This window comes from Triticum dicoccoides, chromosome 5B, assembly GCF_002162155.2.
Source record: "Triticum dicoccoides isolate Atlit2015 ecotype Zavitan chromosome 5B, WEW_v2.0, whole genome shotgun sequence".
NCBI classification, from domain to species: domain Eukaryota; kingdom Viridiplantae; phylum Streptophyta; class Magnoliopsida; order Poales; family Poaceae; genus Triticum; species Triticum dicoccoides.
In genome coordinates, this window is record NC_041389.1 from 705,493,172 (window position 1) to 705,518,273 (window position 25,102).

Consider the following 25,102-nt stretch of genomic DNA (forward strand, 5'->3'; position numbering starts at 1 on the left):
CCATTGCAATACAGAGGCCACCCCATGTGGGATTTCAACGGGGAAGACGATGCCACCCGTCATGGCCGCGAAGGGCCGGATTCGACCGAGGATCTGGTGGAGACCCTGTCCAGCCTGTACAAGGGGGAGAAGGAGGACTTCCTTCGAACGAACCCTTTGAATGGGTTTTCCATGAACAACCCTAGAGGATGGGTAAGCGAACACTTTTAAGGGCTCAACCCATGCTTTCGAAGTTTAGGCTTCTTACATTATGTCTTCGGCGCAGGATCTACGCCGGACTGTGGAGGACATGGTAAGTCCCGCTCCGCAACCCGAGGATCCAGAAAGATCCCTGGATCCGGCATCCGAAGAGGATCCGGACATAAAGGTGGAGCTGATCAACGGGGTGTTTTACCAGCTCAGCATGGATAATGCTTTGGTCGCCATTACGGCGGACTACCCCGGACTGTATCCGGCTTCCCAGGTGACTGTGGCCGAGGTCCGGACACCATTATCTCTTCCTTGCCCATTTCTGACCTTCGCGAACGATGGTATTTTACAGGAAGCGCCTTCAAGGCGGGAAGCCGAGCCCGCGGCGGCTGACCAACAAAGGTCAGTCCGGACCAGCAGGCGGAAAAGGAGCGCGGCACGGACTGAAACATCGCCGCAAAGGTATAACTCGTATTTGAATTTTCAGAGCAACGTTCCTAGGAAGCGTCTGAGTGCTCATGATCTTTATAGGAGAAAAAGCGCTCGCCGGACTGCGAGCGCGGAAGTTGCCGATCCAACCTATATTGGCCAGGCTCCAGCGCCCGGCCTGGAGGGGGAGGCAAGCGCAAGACGCGGGCCGGATCCTCCTCCAACGGAGGACACCGACAGACTGTCCGCCACTAAGTCTGAGGTGGAGAGCGCCATGAACCATAGGCGCCGCCGGACAGTGTTTCGTGAAGCGTGCTTCTCCCCTGAGGCATGGGACGCCTTTAACGCAGGGGACGCGCATCTTCGTGCCGCTCAAGATGGTTTTACCAGAGCCACGGAGCAGTATGTGAAAGACATACGGGTAAGGGAATTTTAATGGTTATATACACCAGTAGCCCCCGAGACTTGAAGTAGTTATGTTAACTGATTTAAGGATCAATTAAAACGCAGGCTCTTACCAAGAAGAATGCCCGGCTGTCTCAGGAGCTGCAAGAATGCAAGGCCCAACTTGAGGCCGCACTTGCTGCCGCAGGAGGAGACGCAAAGACCCCTCCTGGTAACACATTTTTATTAATACAAGCGCTGTGCGGCGTGCGCGCAAGTCTAATACTGACATTGCAGGTGCCGCCGAACAAGATCCGGATAGGCAAGAATTACTACGCCAGCTAAAGGCCGGCGAGAGGGTGCTGAATAAGGTGCAGCAAGAAAGGAACAAGCTCCAGGATGCCCACGCCCAGCTCGGAGAAGAGCTGAAAGGTGTTCGGGCCGAGCTGTCCGGCTCCGTTAAGGAGACTGAGCAGCTTCGTCGTGGCATCTATAGTAAGTGCTTGAGCGGACTCCTTTGAAAAGAAGAGTTCGGCGAGGAAGTCAATTGACAAATTATGTCTTGTAGGTATACTCACCGGTCGCCCCGCGAGGGAGATGCCCGTATCAACGGGTGATCAACTTCCCGAACTGTTGCAGCTGCTCGAACGAGTTCGGCAGGCAATGAGCGGCGTCGTCCAGGTTTTATGGCCAGCCTTTTCCCTACCCGAGGGCCTTGGGGAGCTTGCGGAGAAGCTTCAGGGAGTGCGGCAGCGCTTCCGTTTATGGAAGATTTCGGCCTGCCGCCAAGGTGCCAGGGAGGCTTGGGCCATGGTGAAGACGCGTTACAAGAAGGCGGATCCCAACCATATGGCCGAAGTTGGACCGGTGGGGCCCGATGGGAAGGAGATCCCTGTGAGTTTAGTATACAGCCAAGTAGAGTTGGCTGCTAAATTTTCCCAACGGGACTGTAAGTTAGACAGCCTGTTAGACGGGATTGAGGAGGAATACAATCAGTAATTTTGACGATGTATGTTTTCCTTTAAAGTGACATGTGAAATGCCTTCTAGCCGGATTGTAGATCGTTTGTCTTTGCCGACCTTTTCGCTTCAACCTCGGGACCCTAGAGTCCGGAGTGTGTCCGAATACCTTTTTGGTTAAGAAATAACCGGGGTATGCATGGAGACCAGGCGTAGGGGTCATTAGTGCTTTATCAGACAAGTGCCCAACTAGTTATGTTATATTACATGGTTAGTAAGAAACATCTTCCAGAGAGAATAGTTCCGTTAAGGGTTCCTTTCCCTGGGAGGCATGCCCTAAAGTGCATGTCCGGACTGCGAAAAAAGCAGAAAAAACATCTGGGGGCGGATAAATGAGTAGGTAAAAAATCATCTTTTAGGTCACCAAACGAATATTCCCTTAAGAACGCTAGCTTTCGGCTTCACCCAGTCTGAGGTACACATCCGGCTGACCCGGCAGTAACAATCGCAGAGGTGCTCCCTTTACCTCCTAGCCAAACAATCGGGAACGTAGGGGTAAGCACAGGAGCCAGGCAACCCAGCTTGGCCAAAACTTAAGTCATATCAATGCATATAATGGTGAGTAAAAGGTACATGTGGAAGCTTGAGACATGTGCTGGGCATGAAACCCTTATAATTTGAGCTTCTGTAAAAGAAGCCCCCCAGGTATAATGAGTGTGGATGGCACATCAAGTGTATGTGAACAATGCGAACGTAGGCCCTTAGGGGCTTTTTAGTAAAAAGGTTATGAAGAGAGAAACAAAAGACAGCCGAAGTGTAAAAATTTGGACGGGGGAAGGGGACGAACTCTTAGTCCGGCGCTAGGCATAGAATCTTCGGAGGCAGGCTGCATTCCCTGGGTTCGGCTCGAGTCGGTTGTCCGACGCATTTCGTAGACGGTACGCTCCGCCGGTCAGGACTTGATCGGTAATGAAGGGGCCCTCCCATTTGGGCTTGAGCTTGTCCTTTTTCTTGTCCGGTAGGCGTAGAACTAGTTCACCAACGTTGTAAGTCTTGGCCAGTACTTCTCTACTTTGATATCTTCGGGCCTGCTGCTGATAGAATGCGGAACGAGCCTTGGCAACGTCGCGTTCTTCCTCCAATGTGTCCAAACTGTCCTGCCGATCCAGCTCGGCCTCTCTTTCTTCGTACATGCGCACTCGAGGTGAGTCATGAATAATGTCGCAGGGCAAGATTGCCTCTGCGCCGTAGACCATAAAGAATGGTGTAAATCCGGTAGTGCGGTTAGGCGTTGTCCGCAGCCCCCAGAGTACGGAGTCAAGCTCCTCGACCCAGTGCGTGTCAGATTTAGTAAGTGACCGCACTAGACTGGGTTTAATGCCGCTCATTATTAGGCCATTTGCTCGTTCTACTTGACCGTTGGTTTGAGGGTGATAGACTGAAGCATAGTCGATCTTGATGCCCATATTTTTGCACCATGACTTAACCTCGTCGGCTGTGAAGTTCGTGCCGTTGTCGGTGATGATGCTGTGGGGGACTCCGTAGCGGTGTACTACCCCGGATATAAAGTCTATCACTGGTCCGGACTCTGCCATTTTGACCGGTTTGGCCTCTATCCATTTGGTGAATTTATCCACCATGACCAATAGGTACCTTTGCTTGTGGGTTCCCCCTTTAAGGGGTCCAACCATATCAAGCCCCCAGTGTTGGAAATATGCCCTAGAGGCAATAATAAAAGTATTATTATTATATTTCCTTGTTCATGATAATTGTCTTTTATTCATGCTATAACTGTATTATCCGGAAATCGTAATACACGTGTGAATACATAGACCACAATATGTCCCTAGTGAGCCTCTAGTTGACTAGCTCGTTGTGATCAACAGATAGTCATGGTTTCCTGGCTATGGACATTGGATGTCGTTGATAACGGGATCACATCATTAGGAGAATGATGTGATGGACAAGACCCAATCCTAAGACTAGCACAAAAGATCGAGTAGTTCATTTGCTAGAGCTTTGCCTATGTCAAGTATCTCTTCCTTTGACCATGAGATCGTGTAACTCCTGGATACCGTAGGAGTGCTTTGAGTGTATCAAACGTCACAACGTAACTGGGTGACTATAAAGGTGCACTACAGGTATCTCCGAAAGTATCCATTGTTTTATGCGGATCGAGACTGGGATTTGTCACTCCGTGTAAACGGAGAGGTATCTCTGGGCCCACTCGGTAGGACATCATCATATGCGCAATGTGACCAAGGAGTTGATCACGGGATGATGTGTTACGGAACGAGTAAAGTGACTTGCCGGTAACGAGATTGAACAAGGTATTGGATACCGACGATCGAATCTCGGGCAAGTAACATACCGATAGACAAAGGGAATTGAATACGGGATTGATTAAGTCCTTGACATCGTGGTTCATCCGATGAGATCATCGTGGAACATGTGGGAGCCATCATGGGTATCCAGATCCCGCTGTTGGTTATTGACCGGAGAACGTCTCGGTCATGTCTACATGTCTCCCGAACCCGTAGGGTCTACACACTTAAGGTTCGATGACGCTAGGGTTATAAAGGAAGCTTGTATGTGGTTACCGAATGTTGTTCGAAGTCCCGGATGAGATCCCGGACGTCACGAGGAGTTCCGGAATGGTCCGGAGGTAAAGATTTATATATAGGAAGTCCTGTTTCGGCCATCGGGACAAGTTTCGGGGTCATCGGTATTGTACCGGGACCACCGGAAGGGTCCCGGGGGCCCACCGGGTGGGGCCACCTGCCCCGGGGGGCCACATGGGCTGTAGGGGGTGCGCCTTGGCCTACATGGGCCAAGGGCACCAGCCCCAAGAGGCCCATGCGCAAGGAAACTTGGAGAGGGAAGAGTCCTAAAGGGGGAAGGCACCTCCGAGGTGCCTTGGGGAGGATGGACTCCTCCCCATCCTTAGCCGCACCCCTTCCTTGGAGGAGGGGGCAAGGCTGCGCCCTCCCCCTCTCCCTTGGCCCTATATATAGTGGGGAAAAGGAGGAGCAATCATACCTAAGGCCTTTGGTTGCCTCCCTCTCCCTCCCGTGACACATCTCCTCTCCCGTAGGTGCTCGGCGAAGCCCTGCAGGATTGCCACGCTCCTCCACCACCACCACGCCGTTGTGCTGCTGTTGGATGGAGTCTTTCTCAACCTCTCCCTCTCTCCTTGCTGGATCAAGGCGTGGGAGACGTCACCGGGCTGTACGTGTGTTGAACGCGGAGGTGCCGTCCGTTCGGCACTTGATCATCGGTGATCTGAATCACGACGAGTACGACTCCATCAACCCCGTTCACTTGAACGCTTCCTCTTAGCGATCTACAAGGGTATGTAGATCCACTCTCTTTCTACTCGTTGCTGGTCTCTCCATAGATAGATCTTGGTGACACGTAGGAAAATTTTGAATTTCTGCTACGTTCCCCAACAGTGGCATCATGAGCTAGGTCTATTGCGTAGATTCTTTGCACGAGTAGAACACAAAGTAGTTGTGGGCGTTGATGTTGTTCAATATGCTTACCGTTACTAGTCCAATCTTGTTTCGACGGTATTGTGGGATGAAGCGGCCCGGACCGACCTTACACGTACTCTTACGTGAGACAGGTTCCACCGATTGACATGCACTTGGTGCATAAGGTGGCTAGCGGGTGCCAGTCTCTCCCACTTTAGTCGGAACGGATTCGATGAAAAGGGTCCTTATGAAGGGTAAATAGCAATTGGCATATCACGTTGTGGTCTTGCGTAGGTAAGAAACGTTCTTGCTAGAAACCCATAGCAGCCACGTAAAACATGCAACAACAATTAGAGGACGTGTAACTTGTTTTTGCAGGGTATGCTATGTGATGTGATATGGCCAAGAAGAATGTGATGAATGATATGTGATGTATGAGATTGATCATGTTCTTGTAATAGGATTCACGACTTGCATGTCGATGAGTATGACAACCGGCAGGAGCCATAGGAGTTGTCTTTATTTATTGTATGACCTGCGTGTCATTGAAGAACGCCATGTAAACTACTTTACTTTATTGCTAAACGCGTTAGTCATAGAAGTAGAAGTAGTCGTTGGCGTGACAACTTCATGAAGACACGATGATGGAGATCATGATGATGGAGATCATGGTGTCGTGCCGGTGACGATGATGATCATGGAGCCCCGAAGATGAAGATCAAAAGGAGCAAAATGATATTGGCCATATCATGTCACTATTTGATTGCATGAGATGTTTATCATGTTTATGCATCTTGTTTGCTTAGGACGACGGTAGTAAATAAGATGATCCCTTACAAAATTTCAAGAAGTGTTCTCCCCTAACTGTGCACCGTTGCTACAGTTCGTCGCTTCTAAGCACCACGTGATGATCGGGTGTGATGGATTCTTACGTTCACATACAACGGGTGTAAGACAGTTTTACACAGCGAAAACACTTAGGGTTAACTTGACGAGCCTAGCATGTGCAGACATGGCCTCGGAACACGGAGACCGAAAGGTCGAACATGAGTCGTATAGAAGATACGATCAACATGAAGATGTTCACCGACGTTAACTAGTCCGTCTCACGTGATGATCGGACACGGCCTAGTTGACTCGGATCATGTGATCACTTAGATGACCAGAGGGATGTCTATCTGAGTGGGAGTTCATAAGATGAACTTAATTATCCTGAACATAGTCAAAAGACCTTTTGCAAATTATGTCGTAGTTCACGCTATAGTTCTACTGTTTTAGTTATGTTCCTAGAGGAAATATAGTTGAAAGTTGAAAGTAGCGATTATGCGGACAGTAGAAAGCTTATGTCCTTAATGCACCGCTCAGTGTGCTGAACCCCAAACGTCGTTTGTGGATGTTGTGAACATCGGACATACACGTTTTGATAACTACGTGATAGTTCAGTTAAATGGTTTAAGTAGAGGCACCAAAGACGTTTTTCGAAACATCGCGGAACATATGAGATGTTTCGAGAGCTGAAATTGGGATTTCAGGCTCGTGCCCATGTCAAGAGGTATAAGACCTCCGACGATTTTCTTAGCCTGCAAACTAAGGGAGAAAAGCTCAATCGTTGAGCTTGTGCTCAGATTGTCTGAGTACAACAATCACTTGAATCGAGTGGAAGTTGATCTTCCAGATGAGATAGTGATGTTTCCCCAAAGTCATTGCCACCAAGCTGCTAGAGCTTCGTGATGAACTATAACATATCAAGGATAGAGATGATGATCCTTGAGGTATTCGCGTTGTTTGACATCGCGAAAGTAGAAATCAAGAAGGAGCATCAATTATTGATGGTTGATGAAACCACTAGTTTCAAGAAGGGCAAGGGAAAGAAGGGATACTTCATGAAACGGCAAATCAGCTGCTGCACCAATGAAGAAACCCGAGGTTGAACCCAAACCCGAGACTAAGTGCTTCTATAATAAGGGGAACAACCACTGGAGCAAGATTACCCTAGATACTTGGTAGATGAGAAGGCTGGCAAGGTCGATAGAAGTATATTGGATATACATTATGTTAATGTGTACTTTACTAGTACTCCTAGTAGCACCAGGGTATTAGATACCGGTTCAGTTGCTAAGTGTTAGTAACTCGAAATAAAAGCTACGGAATAAACGGAGACTAGCTAAAGGTGAGCTGACGATATATGTTGGAAGTGTTTCCAAGGTTGATATGATCAAGCATCGCACGCTCCCTCTACCACCGAGATTGGTGTTTGCGTTGAACATAGACATGATTGGATTATGTCTATCGCAATACGGTTATTCATTTAAGGAGAATAATGGTTACTCTGTTTATTTGAATAATACCTTCAATGGTCTTACACCTGAAATGAATGGTTTATTGAATCTCGATCGTAGTGATACACATTTTCATGCCAAAAGATATAAGATAGTAATGATAGTACCACTTACTTGTGGCACTGCTGTGTAAGTCATATTGGTATAAAACGCATGAAGAAGCTTCATGTTGATGGATCTTTGGACTCACTCGTTTTTGAAAAGTTTGAGACATGCGAACCATGTCTATTGGTATATATGCATGAAGAAACTCCATGCAAATGGACCGTTTGAACTCACTTGATTTTGAATCACTTGAGATATGCAAATCATACCACATAGGCAGGATGACTGAAAAGCCTCGGTTTCAATAAAATGGAACAAGATAGCAACTTATTGGAAGCAACACATTTTGATGTGTGCAGTCCAATGAGTGCTGAGGCATGCAGTGAATATCGTTATGTTCTTACTTCACAGATGATTCGAGTAGATGTTGAGAATATTTACTTGATGAAACACAAGTCTGAATTATTGAATGGTTCAAGTAATTTCAGAGTGAAGTAGAAGATCATTGTGACAAGAGGATAAAATGTCTATGATATGATCATAGAGATGAATATCTGAGTTACGAGTTTTGGCACACAATTAAGACATTGTGGAAATTGTTTCGCAATAAATACCGCCTGGAACACCATGGTGTGATGGTGTGTCCGAATATCATAACTGCACCCTATTGGATATGATGCATACCATGATGTCTCTTATCGAATTACCACTATTGTTCATGGGTTAGGCATTAGAGACGACCACATTCACTTTAAATAGGGCACCACGTAATTCCGATGAGATGACACCGTATGAATTATGGTTGTCGTTTCTTAAAAGTTTGGGGCTGCGACGCTTATATGAAAAAGTTTCAGGTTGATAAGCTCGAACCAAATGCGGATAAAATGCATCTTCATAGGAAACCCAAAACAGTTGGGTATACCTCCTAATTCAGATCCGAAAGCAATATGGATTGTTTCTTGAATCGGGTCCTTTCTCGAGGAAAGGTTTCTCTCGAAAGAGTTGAGTGGGAGGATGGTGGAGACTTGATGAGGTTATTGAACCGTCTCTTCAACTAGTGTGTGGCAGGGCACAGGAAGTTGTTCCTGTGGCACCTACACCAATTGAAGTGGAAGCTTATGATATTGATCATGAAACTTCGGATCAAGTCACTACCAAACCTCGTAGGACGACAAGGACACGTACTACTTCGGAGTGGTAAGGTGATCCTGTCTTGAAGGTCATGTTGCTAGACAACAATGAACCTACGAGCTATGGAGAAGCGATGGTGGGCCCGGATTCCGATAAATGGCGCGAGGCCATAAAATCCGAGAACGGATCCATGGACTTTGGTGGACTTGCCCGATGATCGGCAAGCCATTAAGATAAATGGATCTTTAAGAAGAAGACGGACGTGGATGGTAATGTCACTGTCCATGAAGCTCGACTTGTGGCGAAAAGTTTTTCACAAGTTCAAGGAGTTGACTACGATGAGATTTTTCTCATCCGTAGCGATGCTTAAAGTCCGTCGGATTCATGTTAGCATCAGCTGTGTTTATGAAATCTGGCAGATGGATGTCAAAACGAGTTTCCTTACCAGTTTTCGTGAGGAAAGGTTGTATGTAATACAATCAGAAAGTTTTTGTCGATCCTAAGGATGCTAAAAGGTATGCAAAGCTCCAGCAATCCTTCTAAGGACTGGAGTGAGCATCTCGGAGTTGGAATGTATGCTTTGATGATGATCAAAGATTTTGGGTTTGTACAAAGTTTATGAGAAACTTGTATTTCCAAAGAAGTGAGTGGGAGCACTATAGAATTTCTGATGAGTATATGTTGTTGACATATTGATGATCAGAAATGATGTAGAATTTCTAGAAAGCATATAGGGTTATTTGAAAGATGTTTTTCAATAGAGAACCTGGATTAAGCTACTTGAGCATTAAGCATCAAGATCTATAAGGATAGATCAAAACGCTTAATGGTACTTTCAAATGAGCACATACCTTGACATGATCTTGAAGGTGTTCAAGATGGACCAGTCAAAGAAGGAGTTCTTGCCTGAGTTGTAAGGTACGAAGTTAAGACTTAAAGCTCGACCACGGCAGAATAGAGAGAAAGGACGAAGGTCGCCCCCTATGCTTAAGACGTAGGCTCTTCAGTATGCTATGCTGTGTACCGCACCTGAAGTGTGCCTTGCCATGAGTCAGTCAAGGGGTACAAGAGTGATCCAAGAATGGCTCACAGGACAGCGGTCAAAGTTATCCTTAGTAACTAGTGGACTAAGGAATTTTCTCGATTATGGAGGTGGTAAAAGAGTTCGTCGTAAAGGTTACGACGATGCAAGCTTGACACCTATCCGGATAGCTCTGAGTAGAGAGACCGGATACCTATAATGGAGCAACAATTTAGAATAGCTCCAAGTAGAACAGTTGTTTGGAATAGCTCCAAATAGAGCGTGGTAGCTGCATCTAGGAGATGACATAGAGATTTGTAAAGCACACATGGATCTGAAAGGTTCAGACCCGTTGACTAAAACCTCTCTCACAAGCAACATGATCAAACATAAAACTCATTGAGTGTTAATCACATAGTGATGTGAACTAGACCACTAACTCTAGTAAACTCTTGGGTATTAGTCACATGGCGATGTGACCTGTGAGTGTTAATCACATGGCGATGTGAACTAGATTATTGACTCTAGTGCAAGTGGGAGACTGTTGGAAATATGCCCTAGAGGCAATAATAAAAGTATTATTATTATATTTCCTTGTTCATGATAATTGTCTTTTATTCATGCTATAACTGTATTATCCGGAAATCGTAATACACGTGTGAATACATAGACCACAATATGTCCCTAGTGAGCCTCTAGTTGACTAGCTCGTTGTGATCAACAGATAGTCATGGTTTCCTGGCTATGGACATTGGATGTCGTTGATAACGGGATCACATCATTAGGAGAATGATGTGATGGACAAGACCCAATCCTAAGACTAGCACAAAAGATCGAGTAGTTCATTTGCTAGAGCTTTGCGAATGTCAAGTATCTCTTCCTTTGACCATGAGATCGTATAACTCCTGGATACCGTAGGAGTGCTTTGGGTGTATCAAACGTCACAACGTAACTGGGTGACTATAAAGGTACACTACAGGTATCTCCGAAAGTATCTATTGTTTTATGCGGATCGAGACTGGGATTTGTCACTCCGTGTAAACGGAGAGGTATCTCTGGGCCCACTCGGTAGGACATCATCATATGCGCAATGTGACCAAGGAGTTGATCACGGGATGATGTGTTACGGAAACGAGTAAAGTGACTTGCCGGTAACGAGATTGAACAAGGTATCGGTATACCGACGATCGAATCTCGGGCAAGTAAAATACCGCTAGACAAAGGGAATTGTATACGAGATCGATTGAGTCCTTGACATCGTGGTTCATCCGATGAGATCATCGTGGAACATGTGGGAGCCAACATGGGTATCCAGATCCCGCTGTTGGTTATTGACTGGAGAACGTCTCGGTCATGTCTGCATGTCTCCCGAACCCGTAGGGTCTACACACTTAAGGTTCGATGACGCTAGGGTTATAAAGGAAGCTTGTATGTGGTTACCGAATGTTGTTCGGAGTCCCGGATGAGATCCCGGACGTCACGAGGAGTTCCGGAATGGTCCGGAGGTAAAGATTTATATATAGGAAGTCCTGTTTCGGCAATCGGGACAAGTTTCGGGGTCATTGGTATTGTACCGGGACCACCGGAAGGGTCCCGGGGGCCCACCGGGTGGGGCCACCTGCCCCGGGGGGCCACATGGGCTGTAGGGGGTGCGCCTTGGCCTACATGGGCCAAGGGCACCAGCCCCAAGAGGCCCATGCGCAAGGAAACTTGGAGAGGGAAGAGTCCTAAAGGGGGAAGGCACCTCCGAGGTGCCTTGGGGAGGATGGACTCCTCCCCATCCTTAGCCGCACCCCCTTCCTTGGAGGAGGGGGCAAGGCTGCGCCTCCCCCCTCTCCCTTGGCCCTATATATAGTGGGGAAAAGGAGGAGCAATCATACCTAAGGCCTTTGGTTGCCTCCCTCTCCCTCCCGTGACACATCTCCTCTCCCGTAGGTGCTCGGCGAAGCCCTGCAGGATTGCCACGCTCCTCCACCACCACCACGCCGTTGTGCTGCTGTTGGATGGAGTCTTCCTCAACCTCTCCCTCTCTCCTTGCTGGATCAAGGCGTGGGAGACGTCACCGGGCTGTACGTGTGTTGAACGCGGAGGTGCCGTCCGTTCGGCACTTGATCATCGGTGATCTGAATCACGACGAGTACGACTCCATCAACCCCGTTCACTTGAACGCTTCCGCTTAGCGATCTACAAGGGTATGTAGATCCACTCTCTTTCTACTCGTTGCTGGTCTCTCCATAGATAGATCTTGGTGACACGTAGGAAAATTTTGAATTTCTGCTACGTTCCCCAACACCCAGACCACGAACGGCCAGGTAATGGGTATAGTTTTGAGGGCGGTGGGCGGCATGTGGCTCTGATTAGCCAAGAGCTGACAACCAACGCATCTCTGGACTAAGTCCTAGGCATCTGCCCGGGCCGTCAGCCAATAAAACCCTATACGGAATGCCTTTCCTACAAGTGCCCGGGCTGCTGCGTGGTGTCCGCCTAGTCTGGCATGAATTTTAGCCAGGAGGTTTCGCCCTTCCTCTTCGGAGATACACCTTTGAAGGACTCCGGTTGTACTTTTCTTATAAAGTTCTCCCTCATGGACCTTGTAGGCTTTCGATCGCCGGACTATGCAGCGGGCCTCGTTTTGGTCTTCGGGAAGTTCCTGCCTAAGCAAGTAGGCTAGAAATGGTTCTGTCCACGGGGCGATTACTGCCATTATGACGTGGGCTGAAGGTGTTATGTCATCGGCTGAATCGCCGATTGGCGCGGTTTTTTCCGGTTTGTCACTTCCGGGCTCCTCTTCCCATAGTACGGATGGCTTGAAGAGCCGTTCCAGGAAGATATTTGGAGGGACAGCATCACGTTTCGCACCGATGCGTGCCAGTACGTCGGCCGCTTGGTTATTATCTTGGGCTATGTGATGGCATTCGAGTCCTTCAAACCGAGCTGACATTTTTAGGACAGCGTTGCGATATGCTGCCATTTTTGGATCCTTGGCGTCAAAGTCTCCGTTTATTTGGGATATTGCAAGGTTTGAATCCCCGCGCACCTCTAGGCGTTGAATGCCCATGGAGACTGCCATCCGGAGACCATGTAACAGGGCCTCGTATTCGGCTGCGTTGTTGGAGTCCGTGTACATTATTTGAAGTACATACTGGACTGTGTCCCCGATTGGGGACGTCAATACGACGCCAGCCCCTAGTCCGGCCAACATTTTAGAGCTGTCGAAATGCATAGTCCAATTGGAGTATGCGCCGTACTCTTTAGGGAGTTCGGCTTCGGTCCGTTCAGCAACAAAGTCAGCCAAAACTTGTGACTTTATAGCCCGCCGAGGTTTGTAAGTTATATCGAATGGTAAGAGCTCAATGGCCCATTTTGCAATCCTGCCCGTTGCGTCGCGGTTATTTATAATGTCATTGAGTGGTACTTCGGAGGCCACTGTTATCAAACACTCTTGAAAGTAGTGTCGGAGCTTCCGGGATGCCATGAACACTGCGTACGCTATCTTCTGATAGTGTGGGTAACGGGACTTGCAGGGGGTTAACACAGTGGATACATAATACACTGGTTTTTGAAGAGGGAATTTGTGCCCTTCTGTCTCTCGTTCGACGACGAGTACCGCGCTTACAACTTGATGCGTTGCTGCGATGTATAACAACATTGGTTCGCCCAGATTGGGCGCAGCCAGGACCGGATTTGTTGCCAATATGGCCTTTATTTCTTCGAGTCCGGCAGTGGCAGCATCCGTCCACTCGAAGTGTTCGGTGCGCCTGAGGAGGCGATAGAGTGGCAACGCCTTTTCTCCTAGGCGGGAGATAAAGCGGCTTAGAGCTGCCACGCATCCTGTTAATTTTTGTATTTGTTTGAGGTCTTTTGGAATGTCCAACTGTGACAGAGCTCGGATTTTAGCCGGGTTTGCTTCGATTCCTCTACCGGATACGATGAAGCCCAGCAGCTTTCCGGCTGGTACGCCGAAAACACATTTTTCCGGATTCAGCTTGATGTCATATGCTCTGAGGTTGTCGAACGTGAGCCTAATCGTCTACTAGAGTTTCGACGTGTTTTGTTTTGACGACTACGTCGTCTACGTATGCCTCGACTGTTTTGCCGATCTGGGTAGCCAGACATGTTTGAATCATGCGCTGATATGTTGCGCCGGCGTTTTTAAGTCCGAAGGGCATCGTGTTGAAGCAGAATGGTCTGTAAGGAGTGATGAATGCCATTGCGGCTTGGTCTGCTTCCGCCATCTTGATTTGATGGTAACCAGAGTATGCGTCGAGGAAGCACAATGAATCGTGCCCTGCGGTAGCGTCGATAATTTGGTCGATGCGGGGGAGAGGGAAGGGATCCTTTGGGCAAGCCTTATTGAGGTCTTTAAAATCGACACAAAGGCGCCAGGATTTGTCCTTCTTTGGAACCATTACCCGATTTGCTAGCCAATCCGGATGTTTGATATCTCTGATGAATCCGGCTTCCAATAGTTTGGCTAGCTCTTCTCCCATTGCCTGTCTTTTGGGTTCGGAAAATCATCGAAGAGCCTGTTTAACTGGCTTAAATCCTTTTAGGATGTTTAGGCTGTGTTCTGCCAACCTGCGTGGGATTCCGGGCATATCCGAAGGATGCCAGGCGAAAATGTCCCAATTTTCCCGAAGGAATTCGCGCAGTGCGGCGTCTACTTCGGGGTTCATTTGTGCCCCAATGGAGGCCGTCTTTGTTGGGTCCGTTGGATGGACCTGGAATTTTCTTATTTCATCTACTGGTTTGAAGGAGGTGGACTTGGATCTTTTATCGAGTATCACATCGTCCCTGTTTACCGTAGAGCGCAGCGCGGTGAGTTCTTCTGCTGCTAAGGCTTCGGATAGTGCCTCCAGGGCTAGTGCGGCTGTCTTGTTTTCGGCGCGGAGTGCTATGTCCGGATCACTAGCGAGAGTGATTATTCCGCCGGGCCCAGGCATTTTGAGCTTCATGTACCCGTAATGAGGTACGGCTTGAAAAATTGTGAATGCCTCTCGTCCTAATATAGCGTGATATCTGCTGTTGAACGGGGCCACTTGGAACGTGACTTCTTCGGATCTGTAATTGTCCGGCGAGCCGAACACCACATCGAATGTGATTTTTCCGGTGCAGCGCGCTTCCCGGCTAGGGATTATTCCTCTGAAGGTTGTGCTGCTTCGCTCAATACGGCTCCAATCGATTTCCATTTTTCGCAGAGTTTCCTCGTAAATGAGGTTTAGTCCGCTGCCGCCATCCACGAGGACTTTTGTCAGTCAAAAGCCGTCCACTATGGGACTATGCACCAGTGCGGCTGGTGCTCTGGCTGTTCGGAATTTAGGCTCGTCGCTGGCGTTGAAGGTAATAGCTGTGTCGCTCCATGGATTTGCTGTTGCTACTTGGTAGACTTCGGCGAGTCCGCGGATTGTTCGCTTTCGCATATTGTTTGATGCGAAGGTCTCGAAGACTGTTGATACCGTACCGGTATTGTTGGAGTGGTTTTCCGGGGCTAGAAGCTCCTCGCCACTTTTGGCCACCTGCCGTAATATCCAACATGCTCGAAGGCTATGTGTTGGGACGGCTCCCTCTGTACTATGAAGCTTACAGGGTCCATTGAGCCATCCCTCCAGTACGGTTCCGTGCCCTTTATTGGGTTTTTGCTTTTTCGTTTTTGCATCTGGGGCCTGAGCGTGAGGCACCCTTTTGTTGCGGACTGGGGTTGGGGCCGGATTATCCCAAAATTGGTTTTCAGTTTTCCTGAAACTCTCCATCGCACAGTACTTTCGTACTATGGACGCCAGATCGGTGAAGCGTGTAATTTTACGACGATCGATGGCATTCAATATTCCCTTGTCCGTGCAATTATTGTAGAAGATTGAGATTGCGTTTTCCTCTCGGCAGTCCTTTATCCTGTCCATAACCAGGAGGAATCTGGCCCAGTAGTGATGTACTGTTTCAGCGGGCTCTTGCCGTATTAGAGATAGATCGCATATGTCTGGGCGGGTGGGTGGACTAAAGTCCGGATCCCTGTCCATCTTGGGGCGTAAAGGCCGAGGAGTTTCCGAATTCGGAAGCTTGGGTTGCTGGACATGATCCAGCAAGTCTGGAGTGATGCATGGTTTTAAGTTCAATGCTCGATCGAAGTCCGTCCCTCCGCGGAAATCCGTCATGGAGGGTTCGGGAATCCGAACGCGACTAGTTTTCAATATAGGCGAAGAGTTGCTGTATTGCTCCTCTACCACTGCGACGTGGTGGGTGGCCTGGGGAGAGTTAATCTCTCTCAGATCGGTTTTAAGCCCAATCTGATTGTAGTCTGTAGCGACTCCTAGGGCGGCGATGCGATCCAAGAGCTCGTTAACAGACGAGAGCTCTATTGGATCCAACTGTTCAGCAGATTTCGAGCTGACGCGAAGATTGCTTCTGACGACTTGAGAAGTCATTGTCGAAGCGGTGGCCGGACAGGCGGTCATAAGAAAACCACCTAGCTGGATAGTTTGGCCGGCGGCCAAGGCCCCTTTGGCGAAAACGCCGTCTTTGAAGACGGGTGGAGGCATCCTTCCTATCGGTGACGACACAGAGGAACTCTCAATGAAAGCACCAATGTCGGTGTCAAAACCGGCGGATCTCGGGTAGGGGGTCCCGAACTGTGCGTCTAGGCGGATGGTAACAGGAGACGAGGGACATGATGTTTTACCCAGGTTCGGGCCCTCTCGATGGAGGTAAAACCCTACGTCCTGCTTGATTAATATTGATGATATGGGTAGTACAAGAGTGGATCTACCACGAGATCAAGGAGGCTAAACCCTAAAGCTAGCCTATGGTATGATTGTTATAATGTATGTTGTGTCCTACGGACTAAAGCCCTCCCGTTTATATAGACACCGGAGGAGGCTAGGGTTACACAGAGTCGGTTACAATGGTAGGAGATCTACATATCCGTATTGCCAAGCTTGCCTTCCACGTCAAGGAAAGTCCCATCCGGACACGGGACGGAGTCTTCAATCTTGTATCTTTGTAGTCTTGGAGTCCTGCGGACGATGATAGTCCGGCTGTCCGGACACCCCCTAGTCCAGGACTCCCTCAGGATCCATGTATGAAAACAAAGTATGGACTTTGGTTGACTTGCCCAATGATCGGCAAGCTATTGAGAATAAATGGATTTTTAAGAAGAAGACTGACGCTGATGGTAATGTAACTGTCTATAAAGCTCGACTTGTTGCGAAAGGTTTTCGACAAGTTCAAGGGGTTGACTACGATGAGACTTTCTCACCTGTAGCGATGCTTAAGTCTGTCCGAATAATGTTAGCCATTGCTGCATTTCATGATTACGAAATTTGGCAAATGGATGTCAAGACTGCATTCTTGAATGGATTTCTAGAAGAAGAGTTGTATATGATGCAGCCGGAAGGTTTTGTTGATCCAAAAGGTGCTAACAAAGTGTGCAAGCTCCAGCGTTCCATTTATGGACTGGTGCAAGCATCTCGGAGTTGGAATAAACGCTTTGATAGTGTGATCAAAGCATATGGTTTTATACAGACTTTTGGAGAAGCCTATATTTACAAGAAAGTGACTGGGAGCTCCGTAGCATTTCTAGTTTTATATGTAGATGACATATTGTTAATTGGAAATGATATAGAATTTCTAGATAGCATAAAGGGATACTTGAATAAAAGTTTTTCAATGAAAGACCTCGGTGAAGCTGCTTATATATTGGGCATCAAGATCTATAGAGATAGATCAAGACGCTTAATAGGACTTTCACAAAGCACTTACCTTGACAAAATTTTGAAAAAGTTCAAAATGGATCAGGCAAAGAAAGGATTCTTGCCTGTGCTACAAGGTGTGAAGTTGAGTCAAACTCAACGCCCGACCATAGCAGAAGATAGAGAGAAAATGAAAGATGTTCCTTATGCTTCAGCCATAGGCTCTATCATGTATGCAATGTTGTGTACCAGACCTGACGTATGCTTAGCAATAAGCTTGGCAGGAAGGTACCAAAGTAATCCAGGAGTGGATCACTGGACAGCGGTCAAGAACATCCTGAAATACCTGAAAAGGACTAAGGATATGTTTCTCGTATGTGGAGGTGACAAAGAGCTAGTCGTAAAAGGTTACGTCGATGCAAGCTTTGACACTGATCCGGACGATTCTAAATCGCAAACCGGATATGTGTTTATATTAAACGGTGGAGCTGTAAGTTGGTGCAGATCTAAACAAAGCGTCGTGGCGGGATCTACATGTGAAGCGGAGTACATAGCTGCTTCTGAAGCAGCGAATGAAGGAGTCTGGATGAAGGAGTTCATTTCCGATCTAGGTGTCATACCTAGTGCATCGGGACCAATGAAGATCTTCTGTGACAATACTGGTGCAATTGCCTTGGCAAAGGAATCCAGATTTCACAAGAGGACCAAGCACATCAAGAGACGCTTCAATTCCATTCGGGACCAAGTCCAAGTGGGAGACATAGAAATTTGCAAGATACATACGGATTTGAATGTTGCAGACCCGTTAACTAAGCCTCTCTCACGAGCAAAACATGATCAGCACCAAGACTCCATGGGTGTTAGAATCATTACTATGTAATCTAGATTATTGACTCTAGTGCAAGTGGGAGACTGAAGGAAATATGCCCTAGAGGCAATAATAAAGTTATTATTTATTTCCTCATATCATGATAAATGTTTATTATTCATGCTAGAATTGTATTAACCGGAAACATGATACATGTGTGAATACATAGACAAACACATAGTCACTAGTATGCCTCTACTTGACTAGCTCATTAATCAAAGATGGTTATGTTTCCTGACCATAGACATGTGTTGTCATTTGATTAATGCGATCACATCATTAGGAGAATGATGTGATTGACATGACCCATCCCATTAGCTTAGCACATGATCGTTTAGTATTCTGCTACTGCTTTCTTCATGACTTATACATATTCGTGTAACTATGAGAATTATGCAACTCCCGTTTACCGGAGGAACACTTTGCGTACTACCAAACGTCACAACGTAACTGGGTGATTATAAAGGAGTACTACAGGTGTCTCCGAAGGTACATGTTGAGTTGGCGTATTTCGAGATTAGGTTTTGTCACTCCGATTGTCGGAGAGGTATCTCTGGGCCCTCTCGGTAATACTCATCACTTAAGCCTTGCAAGCATTATAACTAATGAGTTAGTTATGAGATGACGTATTACAGAACGAGTAAAGAGACTTGCCGGTAACAATATTGAACTAGGTATTGGATATCGACGATCAAATCTCGGGCAAGTAACATACCGATGACAAAGGGAACAACGTATGTTGTTATGCGGTTTGACCGATAAAGATCTTCGTAGAATATGTAGGAACCAATATGGGCATCCAGGTCCCGCTATTGGTTATTGACCGAGAATGGTTTTAGGTCATGTCTACATAGTTCTCGAACCCATAGGGTCCGCACGGTTAACGTTTCGCTGACAGTTTTATTATGAGTTTACAAGTTTTGATGTACCGAAGTTTGTTCGGAGTCCCGAATGTGATCACGAACATGACGAGGAGTCTCGGAATGGTCGAGACATAAAGATTGACATATTGGAAGCCTATGTTTGGACATTGGAATAGTTCCGGGTGAAATCGACATTTTACCGAAGTACCGGGAGGTTACCGGAACCCCCCGGGGGGTTAATGGGCCTACATGGGCCATGAGGGAGAAGAGGGAAGGAGCCAGGAGGGGCCGCGCGCCCCTCCCCCTCCTAGTCCGAATAGGACAAGGGAAGGGGGGCGCCCCCCTTCCTTTCCCTCTTCCTCCTCTTTCCCCCCTTCTCCTACTCCTACTTGGAAAGAGGGAGTCCTACTCCCGGTGGGAGTAGGACTCCCCCCCTTGGCGCGCCCTCTAGGCCGGCCGCCTCCTCCCCCCTGGCTCCTTTATATACGGGGGCGGGGGGCACCCCAAAGACACACAAGTTGATCTACGGATCGTTCCTTAGCCGTGTGCGGTGCCCCCTTCCACCATATTCCACCTCGGTCATATCGTCGCGGAGTTTAGGCGAAGCCCTGCGCCGGTAGAACATCATCATCGTCACCACGCCGTCGTGCTGATGGAACTCATCTCCGGAGCCTTTGCTGGATCGGAGGGCCGGAGATCGTTATCGAGCTGAACGTGTGCTGAACTTGGAGGCCCCGTACGTTCGGTGCTTGGATCGGTCGGATCGTGAAGACGTACGACTACATCAACCGCGTTGTGCTAACGCTTCCGCTTACGGTTTACGAGGGTACGTGGACGAACACTCTCCCCTCTCGTTGCTATATCATCACCATGATCTTGCGTGTGCGTAGCAAAATTTTGAAATTACTACGTTCCCCAACAAATGTTACTATTGATATTTGGTCTCCAATGGATAGTTGCATCTTAGTGCATTTGCAACAGGAATGTCACCGTGACGCTTGAGATATACTGTGTATATGACTGAGTATAATCTTGATAACATTTACACATTCCTTCATATTTCTGTGTTGAGATTGTAGTGCACATATGTTGAAAGGTTGATCTTGTGTAACTATTATGTTATCCTTTGTCATGAGCGCAGAAAGCTAAGTAGGCACATAGCAGCTTGGTGTTTTGGACATTGACAAGGTGTCCAAAATAAAAGTTTGACCACTAAATTTCTATTGTAATGTAATAGTAGAATCTAATATCGTTAATTGGTTATAATATTTTGGAAGTTAATATTGAGCTAGATCTTCACATATAATTTTCATGTTTGAAATTTAGTTAAAATTTCAAAAGTTCAACTACATGTATGTCCAAAATGGCATTTCGTCTGATGACCTGAGGAGGTAGAAGTAATTGTGAATTCAGAGCAGTGAAATGTGAGCTTTGTGTTCTTTGCAATGTTCAATTTTTGTCAGATGGACTGCTTGTTGCAGAAATATTTATATGTGCTTCACATCTGCTTGAGCTATAATGTATAACGACTGGATTTACTGGGGAAGCCTTTGGTGCGGGCTAGCGGTTATACTATACATGTTTGTATTTGTTAATCTCCCATTCCCTCAAATAAAATGTGTCTTTGCTTTATATTAACAGGGAGGTCAACTGCCAATTGAGATTGCTGCACGTAACAATAGACGGAAAGATGTTGAGATCCTTTTTCCGGTAACATCTCGTATTCCATATGTGCGTGATTGGAGTGTTGATGGGATACTTGCGTATGTCAAATCAGTGCGAAACCAGGAGGTATGAATTCGACGATCTTTGGCATATCTAAGATTATTATCATGTCTTAATACTTGCCCTAGAGCAGCCTACCCCAACTTGCTTGGGACAAAAGGCACAGAGCATTTTATATTCTTTAGAATCTTTGATGCATCCCTAACTTGAAGCAAGTATATGAAAGATTAAACACATGTTTGTTCCAAACCCAACTGGATAGCTGGAATATCACCATAGGATTGAGTGGATGAAATCAAATTGACATAAGCCTTTTCTCTTAAAACGTTGCAGTTCATTAAATCTTCAAACTTTGTTATTATCCATTTGAAAGGTTTCATTCCATTGACACATCAAGACATTTATTTCTTCTTCCTGGAACCAAATCATTCATCCGTATTGATCGCATTATGGATAAAATTTGCCGAATGGGAACGAGATTCGGCACCAAATTTTTGTCTTCTTAACTAGAAGGATCCTTGTGTTTTCTTTTCCCACTTAACTTTACATGTAATAACTAATTTGAAAAAATATTGAATTGACGTATGCTCTAATGATCACTTTGATACTTTTCTTTTGGGCCGTCTCAGTTCAAGTGGTTGGTCTCAGTTTGCATGATCTTCTGAGTTTGCCTATTTCAGGACGACCCATTGTACAAAATGGGGCCAGCTTATCTGAAATCAGAAGGAAACAAGGCATACAAGAGAAAAGATTATGTTTCTGCAATAAATTTCTACAACATGGTATGTGTTGTACTATGCTCTTTTACCAGCTCCAAATTAATCAGTACAAGAAAAAAAAATCTCCTAATGTATCATTGTGGTTTATGAACTAGTTGAATGGTTTGCAGAATTTTGCATCTGCTGTAAAAATCCAAATAATATATTTTCATTCCTTTGGTGCATCCACATTCTTATTAATTTAACAGTGTAAATCTGTTCATATGTTGTAAAGGATAAGTGCTACAGTCTTGGTTTCAGAAGCAAAGGTAATGGTCGTGAGGGGAAGCCATGGTCCACTGGGTGTTGCGATGGCCTAAGGGTGGTGTATGGACTTGTTATTTCTTAGATTATTCCAAATGAGGCCTAATGTCTTACTACAATGGCCAAATCTGTCAACATAATTTAATCCAGCCCACAGTCACCAAGTTCCTGGGCCGATGGGGTCGAAGAATGGAACCAAGGAACAGGGTACACTTGCCAAAGGTCTTGACAGGGCCAGGACAAGATTGTTCCTGTGTTCCTGGGACGAGAAGGATGACATAGTTCCACGTTCCCCATGACTGTGATCTAACATAATCGATATGAATCAAAATGAGATATTATCTTATCTGGTTCCTTCTCAAGCTACACCTTCTTGCTCCTCATATTGTGTCAGCTTGGTGGCTTGGCCTGCCTCCTTCGATAATAGAGCTAGAGCCACACCAAAACAGGAAGCTATTGTCGCTGTGTAACAGGCATACAGCAAGTGATCTTCCTGTACAAGGTTCTAAATCTCACTAACCTGTACTTGGCTTGTCTCACCTTGTACCGAGTATATGGAAATTGTCCTTGTGATTCGCTTCATCTCTTAAAGGTTGACTTTAATATGTCTGTTTGTGATCGAAACTCCATTGTGCCAATCAAAAAAGATATTAAACACAAATAAAATGACATGATTATTGTGTACTCACTGAATTCCTTCCACAAAAGTTAGATGTACTGTTGGTGCCTTCACTGAATACTTGGTTGATTCCTTGAACAGAAGTTAGATGTGCTGTTGGTGCCTTCACCGAACACTTAGTTGGTTGATTCCTTGAACAGAAGTTAGGTGTGCTGTTGGTGCCTTCACTGAATACTTAGTTGATTAATTTCCTTCGACTCCCTTTGTTTCAGAACATTTCTCCATTGAGGAAACACGATTTTAGTTATTTTCTTTTCACTGAAAACAGTCTGGGAGATCTCTAGTTATGACAGTATTTTCTTTTCCCTTGGCCTGTCTCTGTGGCTCAACCTTTTGTTGTAATGATAGAAAAGGTTAGATGTCTGGTTATTTAGCATTAATTTTTCTAGTTTCAGTGCTTAATTAGCTTTTGCTTTGGACACAACTAGTGGAACATAGGGAGTATCCCTCCGTCCGGAATTACTTGTCACATAAATGGATAAAAATGGATGTATCTAGAACTAAAATACGTCTAGATACATCCATTTCTCCGACAAGTATTTCCGGACGGAGGGAGTAGTACATAGCACCAAGTCAGACTGAATGATCCACTGCGCTCCAGTGTGTTGAAATATATACCCTGTTTTATTTGGACTACTATGTTTATGGTTTGAATCGGCCAGGGCTAATGGTCTCACTCATGCTTTTTGTGGCACGAGCTGCTTAACCGACCTGATGAATTTTTTTAACCAGACTGATTACCTGGTTAAACTTGTTAGCCTACTTGTTTTACATTACCCGATTTAAGGGGGCCTTGTATTTGTACTTGGCTGATTAAATTGAGCTACACGGTATGTTTTGGAATATTTTGCATCCTTGACAACTATGTTACGGAGAGTCTGCAATACCATGTAAAACCCCATGTATTTTTTATGGAATGCACGACATGTCTTTTGTAAAATGACAGCAAAGTATTATAACTCATCATGAGTTCAGAACTTCATATAGAGGGAAAATGCTATAATTTGAATGGATGACTTGACCAAGTCTGCATCCTTTATATATTTATTTTGAGTCTCCAATAGCCCACACCCAGTTTACCACCTAATTCTAGTGATACGACTGCCCATCTATGTCTTGTGTACAGGCGTGAGTAAAAAGTTCAATCCTGTATGTAAGTGACTGTTTCCAGTGTGATTCATTATTGTAGGCAACCAAGCTTGATCCTGAAGATGTAACCTTGCATTCAAATAGGAGCGTTTGCTGGATTAACTTGGGTGAAGGAGACAAGGCCTTGGAGGCAGCTGAAATGTGCAGGATCATACGTCCTGATTGGCCAAAGGCCTGTTACAGGCAAGGGGCGGCCCAAATGTTTTTGAAGGTGAGATAAAACTTCACAGTTTACAGCTACTCCTTCTGCTGTGGCCAATCCCTTTTTATGCACTGATGACACTACAATCCATGTCTTCAGAACTATGAAAAGGCATGTGATGCATTTCAAGATGGTCTGAAGTTGGACCCAACAAATGTTGAGATTGAGAACGCATTATGGTAACATACTTGTCCCCATCTCCATGTCTATCTATGTCGGAAATTTTAGTGTAAGCGTAAACCTCAATCAGGATTCCATTACTCGTGTCCTGATATATCATATAGAGCATCATACTGAAACGTGCATACGGTGGATATGTTGTACCATTTGTTGGGGAACGTAGTAATTTCAAAAAATTTCCTATGCACACGCAAGATCATGGTGATGCATAGCAACGAGAGGGGAGAGCGTTGTCTACGTACCCTCGTAGACCGAAGCGGAAGCATTGACGCAACGTAGAGGAAGTAGTCGTACGTCCTCCCAGTCTAACCGATACAAGCACCGTTACTCCGGCACCTCCGAGTTCTTGACACACGTACAGCTCGATGACGCACCCCGATTTCCGATCCAGTAGAGGCGCGGGGAGGAGTTCCGTCAGCACGACGGCGTGGTGACGATCTTGATGTTCTCCTGTCGCAGGGCTTCGCCTAAGCACCGCTACAATATGACCGAGGTGTAATATCGTGGAGGGGGGCACCGCACACGGCTTAGGAACGATCTCAATGATCAACTTGTGTGTCTAGGGTGCCCCCCCGCCCCCGTATATAAAGGAGGGAGGGAGGAGGAGGCCGGCCCAAGGGGTGGTGCGCCCTAGGGGGGGCAAACCTACTCCAAGTAGGTTTGCCCCCCCCCTTTCCTATTCGGAGTAGGAGAAGGAAGGAAGAGGGGGGAGGAGAGAAGGAAAGGGGGGGCCGGCCCCCCTCCCAATTCGGATTGGGCTTG

At 46.4% G+C, this 25,102-nt stretch overlaps 1 protein-coding gene across 1 annotated transcript in view; it reads left to right on the top strand.

The window, feature by feature from the left end:
* The window catches only part of LOC119310628 (ankyrin-1-like), a 46,579-nt gene extending 22,236 nt beyond the window's left edge, over nucleotides 1-24,343 (top strand). The window contains exons 7-10 of the mRNA XM_037586310.1: nucleotides 21,025-21,174; nucleotides 21,789-21,890; nucleotides 23,999-24,169; nucleotides 24,260-24,343. Of these exons, the coding sequence (XP_037442207.1) occupies nucleotides 21,025-21,174; nucleotides 21,789-21,890; nucleotides 23,999-24,169; nucleotides 24,260-24,343 (507 nt within the window). The remainder of the gene's footprint in view (nucleotides 1-21,024; nucleotides 21,175-21,788; nucleotides 21,891-23,998; nucleotides 24,170-24,259) is intronic.
* Nucleotides 24,344-25,102: the final 759 nt, after the last annotated feature.